General features: G+C 35.1%; 1 protein-coding gene across 3 annotated transcripts in view; it reads right to left on the bottom strand.

Annotated features, from left to right (window-relative positions):
* USP53 (ubiquitin specific peptidase 53) overlaps window positions 1–8,532 on the bottom strand; it is a 32,647-nt gene extending 24,115 nt beyond the window's left edge. For all 3 annotated transcript variants that reach the window (XM_050895756.1, XM_050895755.1, XM_050895754.1), the window contains exons 1-4: window positions 8,510–8,532; window positions 6,297–6,986; window positions 3,786–3,878; window positions 215–349 (exon numbers count right to left, since the gene is read on the bottom strand). In XM_050895756.1, the coding sequence (XP_050751713.1) occupies window positions 215–349; window positions 3,786–3,878; window positions 6,297–6,440 (372 nt within the window). In that variant the 5' untranslated portion in view covers window positions 6,441–6,986; window positions 8,510–8,532. The remainder of the gene's footprint in view (window positions 1–214; window positions 350–3,785; window positions 3,879–6,296; window positions 6,987–8,509) is intronic.
* Between the last annotated feature and the right edge of the window lie 2,006 nt (window positions 8,533–10,538).

The following is a 10,538-nucleotide window of genomic DNA, read 5'->3' on the forward strand; positions in this document are numbered from 1 at the left end:
AGGGAAGAAAGTATGGAGCAAATGCAAGATCACTCCATCCCACATTACCAGACACTTACTCCATGTGTCCATTCCTCTAAACTGGCATAAAAAAGGTCAGTAGTATTATGTCACTTGTATCCCACCTGTGAGCCTGGAGCTACCAAAACAACAGGCCAGCTTGGCATCCACAAAACTAACATAATTCTACTCAACTATCACAAAGAATACTTACAAAGCATTCTGCTGCATCATCCATGAATCCAAGCTGGAAACGCTGTTCATCCTTAAAACTTTCCGCCAGGGCATGTCTCATATTATCTGACGGGAGTGCTTTTTCTCGACTGTGTTGAAATTGTGAAAATATTGCCTAGGAAGAAATACGATTACTTAGCTTCATTAGCCACCTGACTAGACACTGTGGTTTTACACAAATATATCAGTTCCTATGCAGCATGCCTAAACAGCAAATATATGAAACGTTTATAAATCTACGCAACTTTAGAAATTACTGTTTTCTCTTAAAGTTACTTAGGTTCCATGTTCTGTTACTCATTTCATGTAAGAAGTTATGCTACCAAGCTAAACTTTGATCCAGCAGAAAAACAACATGGAAGTATATAAAAATGCAAGTGACTGACTTCAGCTCCCAGAAGCAACACAAGCCCTGGTCTGTCATTATGCAGCTTTTTTAATTTGGCCACTGGAATAGCAGTTCATGCATACGTATCTCATCTTTAGAGACAGTGTGTATTTCTTCAGGCATAATGTAATACCACTTGGATTAGTTTAACACCCATAATTCATTAAATAATGTAACATTTACATTACTACTTCAGACAGGAGTGTATCTTTATTAAAATTATGGATATGCAAAGAACTCCCGTAGATTAGATAGAATGCTGATAATCCTTGCTATTAAATCAGCTCTCTGCTGAACCAGTGCATACAATACAAGAGAAGAGGTCAATATCTGCAGTTCCAGAACACAAGAATAAGTTGCACTGGATTTTTTTCTTCACTTCCCAGAAGAGATAGTTGGCTACTACTTTTCTTTTTGGCAGATATACATATGCAAGTGACCTCATCATTTAGCAAGTAAGGGATGTTGATTTTGAAAGAACTGAAAGTTAAAAGCTATTAAACAAATGAGAAAACATTTGCAGATATTAAAAGGTGTATTACACTGTCAAGAATTCTAAATCAAACTTTAGAGAAAAATGAAGAGAATAAAGACAAAGGAAATCAGGAGAAGCCATGTAAAATATAAATAAGGATATGCATTCTTCACATAGGCCCCCTACGGTTAAAAAAAATCTGTTGGACAGAAGGCAAAGATACAACAGATAAGCAAAGTTTCAGTGCTAATAGAAAGTAGTGTTTTAACCATGATGCATTCCAGGGTTAGTGTCTGTCAAATATTTAAACTTCCCTCTAATAACAAAAAGCATGGACTACTGATAAAAATTACAGTCAATATCTCAATGTAAACATTCAAAATTAAGTTTTTAACAGATCTGGTAATACAAGTTAACTCTGCTTTGAAAACATTTACCGCTTCTCATTTTGGCTGCTAGGTCATTTTTGGTATGCAAGACAGCCTTACATGTCCAGCTAAAAAAAAGTACAGATAAGCAGTTATGCAGATATGTATGCTCATTTTAGTGGCCTACATAGTCAAAGACCCACCCCAGTGTTATCCAGAGGAGAAAAGAGCATATTCAACTCTCAGAACACCACCAAAAGAAAGATAATGGATTGAACTGAAGTAAACCAGAATTTATTGGCTATGCTTTTAGTTTATAGGAGAGGCTGATATAGATAAAATATCCTTCTTTATTGGTGAACAATTAAGAAGGGTTAAAATAGCCCAAGACCACAAAAAAAAACCACCACAAAAAACCATCCCAAGTCACAAACAAGTGACTGAAATGCATCCTCACTCAGCATATATACTGCATGAAAATCAAAACGTCCCAGGTTCTGAACACAGAACAAACAGAATCACTCAAGCAGTATCTCTGCAAAGCCAAGAAAGCGAAACCAGTAGCGTACATAATGACTGAGGACAGATACGTCCAAATGAGTTAACCACAATGTTTTGAGTTCAGTACCTAGGCTACTGGCCATGGAGTTACAAAGATCACAACTATACTGTTAAAACAATAACTAACTCCATTCTAATCAACTTTAGAATGGGCAGCAATACCACTTATCAGTATTCTTGGGAACGTATCAAAATAGGAAGACATGACAGTCCGGGCAATGCAAAATATTCAGGTACAGTAAGCCATTTAGATAAATGGCACAAGAAGATGCACTATGAGAGTAACCAATCGCTCATAAACAGATACTTGAAAGAATAAAGAAAATTTCAAGTCCTAAATTACAGCAGCCTTACGAAGCAGCTGAAGCTAGTGTATTGCTTTGGAAGGTGACTTAAGGTGATGCAAAACCTATCTTACTTTGTACTGGAAGCTTAGAATAAAAGCCTCAGGAAGTTAGTCTGAATATGTGTAGTCTCAGCTACTTCAACTTGTTGGCTTTTTAAAATTAACCATTTTAACCAAAGAAATAAAATGGCACCTTTTAGAAAAAAAAAAAAACAACTATGTCTGGAAGAAGACAGAGACACATTCAAAACCAGCTGTATCATACTGCAGTCATGATAAACACTAAAAATGGCTGGAAAAAACTACACGCTACATAGATTATACACCTCCTGAAAGATTAAATAAATGTCACTGCAAACAGTTCTTGCCTAAAACGCTTATTCAGTAACAAGGCTTGGTCTGTGAAACTCCCTGAGAATAAACTCTCAAATATTTGGCTTATCCTTGCCTACAATTTAGCATCGTCAAAAACCACTTCCTCATTGAACTACATTTTCAAATAGTGCTTTCCCTTTCAGCTCCCTCCAGATGAGTGATTCCCAGTTCTGTATATCACTATATCTACTACTGTATTTGACTATCCATTCTACAGTCCTGTATTAGAATCCCAAAAGTGTCTTTATTGTCAAATTGCAGTAAGAGTAGAAAGTGCATACTACTTAAAAATACTCCTATACATTTTTTCATTGGGATAAAAATCCCAATGAAACAGAGATATTATGCTTACAGCTATTTCCCTAGTAACTGCAGGCAGCCAAATACCAGTACAGTAAAAGCAATAAGAACCTAACAGAATTTGACATTTCTTTACAGACTTCAGATGAGTTACAAAACTGTTTGAAGCCCAAGTTTTATGTGCTAGTTAAGATATGCGGATCTGACTTACTTTCAAACACTAAAAGGTTACCAGCTTTCATTAGTTTTCCAGTACCACTACCTGCCTTTCGTTACTTACAAACTGAACAATTAAGTTCTGCACCATTACCATCAACTACTGAGTAAAAAAAGAATCTTGAGACCTTATCAGACAGTAACATAGTTATTGTAAAAGAACTGTATTCAAACACTACAGGAAAGAACAAAAGCATATGCATGCAAATAGAAGAAAAAAATTTCTGAGAGGCTAGCTAGAAATTTTCAAATAAGTTATACTGTCTTTTAATAGACAAAAGTTTTATGTTTAAGCAGACTAAAATTTGTGTACTGTAAAATTTCTTCTTTAAACACAAGAAAATATTTCTGTTACAGACATCTGTTACAAATGTCCTTAAATCTAAATTGTTTCTTTACACAAGAATGACTTAGAGTCACCCAGACATATCTATGGATAGGGATATAAATTAGTAAGAGTTAGTTAAATTATTTTTCCCTCATTTTGAAAGATGAAAGATGATTCTTCCAAAAATTATTTACCTTTAAAGCACAAAATATGCACGCATCCCCCTGACACACATGTCCAGTTAAACCTCTTAAACTTCGTCGAAATATGTCAAGTTGCCATAATACCTATAAAAATAAAGTTTCACAGAAAATAAGCAATGAGTTCTGAAGGCCCTATGTTTAACACAGCAACATATAGTAGATTTCCATTTTTTTTAGTTTCACATAACATGTACAACCTGAGCACCAACACTGCTACAAGAATTATGGTCCTTTTCCATTAGTTTGGTAAATTGTGGAGGTGGAAGTAGAAGGTTCACATTCACCACTCATAAAATTTAGATCTCCTTTTTAAACTTTTTGAAACAACGGCAAACAATGTACTTTGCGTGGAAAAAGAGCTCAAGTACCCTTAAGGAAACAAGCAGCAAGCTAAACTGCATACAGAGACTGTAATACTCGTCTTATGGCTTTATATGAGGAAGACAGCTACAGGGTTTACTTCATTTCTCTTTCCCTGTCCCCCACTCCATGCTTTCTTGCAAGTAAAAAAAAAAAAAAGGAAACAGGGAAACTGAATTGCTAGGTAAAATGCAAGCATCATTTTGGGTTAAGTCTATACTACATTCTTATGGTCTCTTACTAAAATGATTGCTGAAATACATTTGGTTTTCCACAGATCAAAATAATCCTGGTGCTTAATCACGTATGTTTCTACCTTTTATTTGTGTAACTACTCTATATAAAGGTAATGTCAGCTTGGCTACACTACACTACTTTCAGTATCTACTGTCTTAGGTACACAATCAGTGCAGTAGTTCAGAAAGTTGCCCATTAAAAAAATAAATAAAACCCCCAAAAAATGAGTTCTCAAGAGGCACAGTAACACAAGAGCTGCAAATCCAGGGAAAAAAAAAAATCCTATCTATAAATACAAAAGCTAAAATGAATTGGGATGCATTTGAAAATGAATGCCCGAATCTCAGTTCTGAAGGTTGAACAGAGGTTAAAAGAAGAGAAAAGAAAGGAACACATTCCTCCTTGTAAAAAGGCAGTCACCAATCATCAGCCACCGTCTGATAAACAGCAGTAGGTTGTGAAGGAGTAGGATTGTCTGAAACTATAACTAAAAATGACACAGAGTTTAATTTTAGGGCACCCTAAGGGAAAATAGCAAAACTGCAAAAGAATATAGGTCATGCTGTTCCCATTGAATGTAAACCAGCAAACTCATTCTACTCTATCTATTGTACATTTTTATTTTAAACATATTTAGATACCATAGACATACACACCACATAGATAACTCTCTCATATCTCCTATGTTTAAATCCATACCATTTTTAAGACTTACGGGTTTTTTTAGGAAGTCTACGCATCTATTAAGCCCTCTGCCAGTTTGGCAAATAATTGTGTACAATTTGAAAATTATCAGGTCCAAAATCTAAGCATTACAAAAAAATACATTGTGGTGCTCTTTACTTGCACAGCCTAGAAATTTGTTGTTGTTGTTAATTTCCAGATTTAAAAAGACTACAGTATAAACTAAACTGTGCCTGGTATTCTGACTTGCAGACAATGTGGAAAGGCTAGCACTGCTCTGTCACAGAATTAAGTAGTTCCCCATATCCCTGTCATAAGTAGGCTTGTAAAAGCTCATTTTATCATGCTAATGTCACTGTACTATTAAACTATACTTGAGAGATCTGAAGAGCCAACATTTTTTCAATTACAGCTCACATAAAAACAGAACAGTGTGCAGGCAAACACATGCAAGAAGTTGGTCAGTAATATGTATGCATATAAACAGTAAAAAGAAATCTAAGTCATATTTCTTTGGTATCAAGTGTATCTCCTACTCTAATTCCACAAATCTTTCCTAAGATTAGAATCAAAGCTTTCAACTGTATGTGCATCTTCTGATATGCCCCAGTACCACAGATTCATGCTAATTCTGAGAAAATGGTATTTTAATAAAAATAGTGTCCTATTCAATACAAGTAGTAGTACCGGTTGCCCCACATTAAAAAGTGCCTTGTAAACTTTGCCAAGTAATAAAACTATGTTTGACAGAAACATTAGTTTAAAATTCAAGCAGCAAGTTTTAAAGTTATGAGTCATAAGTTTCCAAATACAAAAGGAAGTTTTTTTCTGACATTCTTAATGCATGCAAACAAAATAACATACTGTCATTTTTGCAAAATTAAATATTTAATACTCTCAATCAATTCCTTAAAATGAAATGCTAAATAAAATTACTTCCACACAGTTGTCTTTTTCCTACGATTGCCACATCTCCACTTTTTTTTTTTTAGGAAAGTCCATTCCAAAAAGACATGCTATTCTGACCTACTTGGAATCATTAAGAAGTTTAACTGAGAACTGAATGTAACACCGTTGAAAAACGTGCTGTATTTTGCTGTGGAATACACATACTGCAATATAAATGGTAAAAACAACATTGCCAAGAGAACACTTTCCCTACTATGACCATCTAAGCTGCTACAAAACCAGAACTGTTGAATAAATCAAGTTTTTTCTTACCTGAACAGCACTATTAAGAAAGCAGCTGTTTTGTCCTGGTTCGTTTAATAAGCCTTTTGTAGGGGCCAGGGACAGTATACTTCCAGGCTGATAGACTTTTCCAAGGTTACCCCCAGGTTTTCTCAAGAATTTCACCCATGCCATTATTTGTTAGACTTTATAATTGCAATATTTATGCTTAAATATTTAAGGATATGATGGGTGCAAGGCAAAGAAGAGGGTCCTAAGAGAATTGCTCTAAAGTTATAGCATTACATTCAACTCTGTGCAATAGTAACCGCTCATGGGTTTAAGTCCCTTTTCCATGAGCAGCTGTCAGCCATCTATTAGGATCAGTCTCTCCGTTAAAATAGAGCTATACAAAGTTTTTAACTCTCAGACTTTTTAAAAAAAAAAGGTGTCCAGTTAAGGTTAAAACATATTAAAAGTTATTAGAATAAAAGTTCTTATTAAGCAAGTTGCACAGTAACTGACTTCTCCTTCCAAGGATATCAATAAAAGTATTACTATAAATCATTATTTGTATTATATCACAAGTTTATATATATCACAAAAATGGAAAGTTCTTGACAGGCGTTATACTCCTGTTCTCTCATTTTGTTCCATCCTCTTTTTACTTTTAACTGTGACCCATGAAATATATTCCAGTTTAGAAGACTCCATGTTTATTTCATTCTCTTTCCAGTGAATCTGAAATAGGAAAAAAACAGAAAATATAAAAATAGACTTTTCAAAAATGTTAAAGACCTTCTAAATCAGAAAAGAGATAATGACCAAAACAACCTCTTAATCCAAAGGCAGATGCAATAATCAGGGAAGAGGAGGAGACACAATTGCCACCTAAAAGTTGTTTTTAAGGCAGAAAAATTATTTTATCTATCATAATCAACTATCTTCTAACTTATTATACACCTCTAAAGACCACGATAAAATTACGGTAAAGGTTCTGCTAACAATATGCAACGGCTTATAAAAAGACCATGTAACATGAGTTATTCTAACTTTGACTCTCCAAGTCTAATAAAAAGACTACCAAGAAATAAATATTTTTATTCAACACTTGAAAGCTGGTTTTGATTTCAATATCCCAGCAAATCACATGAACTGGTAAGTATTTCTGTGTCTTAAGATTACTAAGATGTTCTAGATAGATTCTCAGCTAGTACTCAGCTTTCAAAATTTTGTACTACCTAGTAAACACTACATAAATACATCATTAACCTAGTTGCATTCTTAAAGCATCCAGACAAACATAGCTAATAGCAGAGCAAGAACATTCTGGTAGCTGCCCCAATAACTGATTCCAAGATTTTCAAATTCCAACAATAAGAGCTGTTTCTCTTTGTTGAAGGTACATATTTAAGGTTAAATGACTCATCATCCAAAACATCACCACCACAGGCACACGTAAAGCCCATGCAGTGATCACCTCACAACAATGGATTATTCAATCAGTTAGGCATTACTACTCATCCACATAAACATTTGAAGTAACGGCACAGAACAGAATAAACTTAAATAAACCAAAGCGATTAAGGCTGCATACTTGGGGGGGGGGGGGGGGGGGAGGTGAAATTTGGGCCTCACATTACAACCAAGATACTCACCTTAGCTTTTATAAGCATCTGAGATACTAAAGACTTCACAGAATCATAGAATGGTTTGGGTTGGAAGAGACCTTAAAGATCATCTAGTTCCAACCCTCCTGCCAGTACACTGCAAAACTTGCAACCTTCTCACTACAATTTTTTCCACTGTGCAAGCCCTTCAAGACTGGTGAGCAGCATTAAAAAACAAAAATAAATTTTGTAGTTGGAACACTGTATAAATTGGAAGATAACTTTCCCCAGCTCAGAACAATCAACAACACATTCACATCAAACAGTTCTACAGCTCTCAAATATTGTACAGCTGGGATACCACAGAAACAAATCACGTGACTTTCAAAAATACCGGCAGGAAGTCTTGCACCCCTAAAACCATTCCCCTTTATTTAAAAGAAACATTGGTACTTGCTTGTATTATCAAAAAAATCAATAACTGGAACCTAACCAAAAGTCCCTTTTGCCCCATGTGTAATCAGATGGTTTTTGTTTGTTTACTGATGTTACTGTATCTCACCCATAAGTAATTTGATTTAATAATACTGGAAATAGTAAGTGTGATTTGTGACAGCGCTGAGCAAGGAGTCTGAAATCTAACTGGAAACTGACCTTGACAGAATATCATGTGATAATTTTGTTTTATGTTCACTTCAATAAACCCAGAAGGGGAAAAAAAAAAAAAGAAAAATATGTAGTGAGTAACTGGAAATGCATATCAGTTTAAGACCTTATTAGAACCTTAAATTAACTAAACAGAGTATCAACTTCAATTCCCCCCCACCCCATGAAAGTCAAAGTGCTCCACAGCATAACAGCTATTCTTCTACAAAGGACCAAACTTTAAGAAAACAGGGACAGAGCTGAAGGTAAAACAAAGATTAACACAGAAAAAGATCAAAGATTCTCTGAAGTCAGGTATGCAGAAGTGATAACATGATCTGTACAGAGAAATTAAAGGAAAGAAAATATTTTTAACAAGTATTTTCATTAGAAAGTTTCAGTACAGTACATAAATAGAAAATAATGAATCACTACATTAAAGATGAATAAAGAGGAGTCAAGGAAAAAATCTAAGGTGTATAGCTGTTTATAATCAGATACATATATATGCACACACATACAAAAAAATACATATACATTCAAGAAGCCAGTATCACACATTAAAAGGGCTTAGTAATATGAAGCATCATTTGGCCCAAAGTCTCCTGCTATCACAGGGAACCATAACTTTTAATTCCTAAAAATAACATTATAACTATGATTTAAAAAATAAATAAAAAACCCAGAAGAATCTTACATTCAACTCTTTCAACCATCAAATACTTTCTACTGATTTCTGATATTTCTATACCCACATTGAAAAACTGACCTAATACATTTTTTTTCACAAAAAGAGCTTGCTCCTTGACATACCAGAGAAGCTTCTTGAGCATGCATTTTCCTGGCAATACACAGTTCTTAATTCCACTTTATATAATTTCCCATATGGAGAATTACATACGGTTTTCTCCACCCTCCTGCTGCTGTCCCAGAAGACAAAACTGAAGTTAAGATGAACAATTTTTGGTAATCAGCAATATCCAACTGGGTACACTGAAGGGGAAAAAACAGGAAAGAGACTGAATTGGGAAGAGTACAGATGGCCTGTGGTAGCCATAAAGGTGTAAAGCGTATTTGCACCCCAACGCATGCTTGAGATGTCCCTACCTTTGAGTAGACAGGAGCAACAGTATCAATACAGTCCTGACCCAGAAACACCAGGCTTGCTATCAGGGTCTCCCAACCTAAAATAAATTCCCTACTGAATACACTACACCTCATCTCCAAAACCGCTCGTAGAGTGGTACCCCACCAACAGTGGCAATTCAGCTAGCCTGTCCCCTGCTGTCTGCATTTCAATGTAAAGATTGCTCAGCATATAGCAGCCAAAATAAGGGAAGGAAATAGATGGAAAGTAAGGTAGACTGTATGCCAATGATAAAAGTTACTGGGAAAAAGACATCTTTCTGGTATCTAAATTTCATCTGGAAACAGATCTCATATTCAACTGTGAGGCTGGCCTACAGCTGGTTATTTAAAGAAATCCAAGGATAGACAAGAATGGCAGGATTCATTTCCAGACAAAAAAAGAGAAAAGTTGAATCCTGGCTTCATAAGCGAGTTGTTTTCTCATCTGAAAAGTGTAATGATAGACCCAAATTCATGTTAAATTTGGGAAACATTTGTGTTCTTTTTTTCATTAAATGCAAAAGGGAGATAGCTACTACAAACACATCTGTGAAACTGACCCCTAAGACCAACATACAAAAATTATAAAACAGTCAGAAAAATTTTACCTCTGTAGTTCTCATTTTCAGCCTTGGGACTTACTTATATTAAGTCACAAGGGTAGAAGAGATTCCATCAACTTTTATGTTTCTTTCTTATCATATTTTCAAGCATAATCTCCCCATGTTTCTGAACAACAGATTTGTGCATGGATATGGGGGGGAAGAACCTCTGAATTTACCTAGTCTGTATTTTAACTGCTAAGAAATACACATGCTGTTTTGGAAACAACAGTTCTTCCAGAACAATTTAAGACAAAGAGCGTTCATTCACCAGGAACTTCTAGAAAGTCATTTTGTCTTGCGTTTCA

The sequence above is a fragment of the Gymnogyps californianus genome, chromosome 4 (genome assembly GCF_018139145.2).
Source record: "Gymnogyps californianus isolate 813 chromosome 4, ASM1813914v2, whole genome shotgun sequence".
Taxonomy (NCBI): Eukaryota; Metazoa; Chordata; class Aves; order Accipitriformes; family Cathartidae; genus Gymnogyps; species Gymnogyps californianus.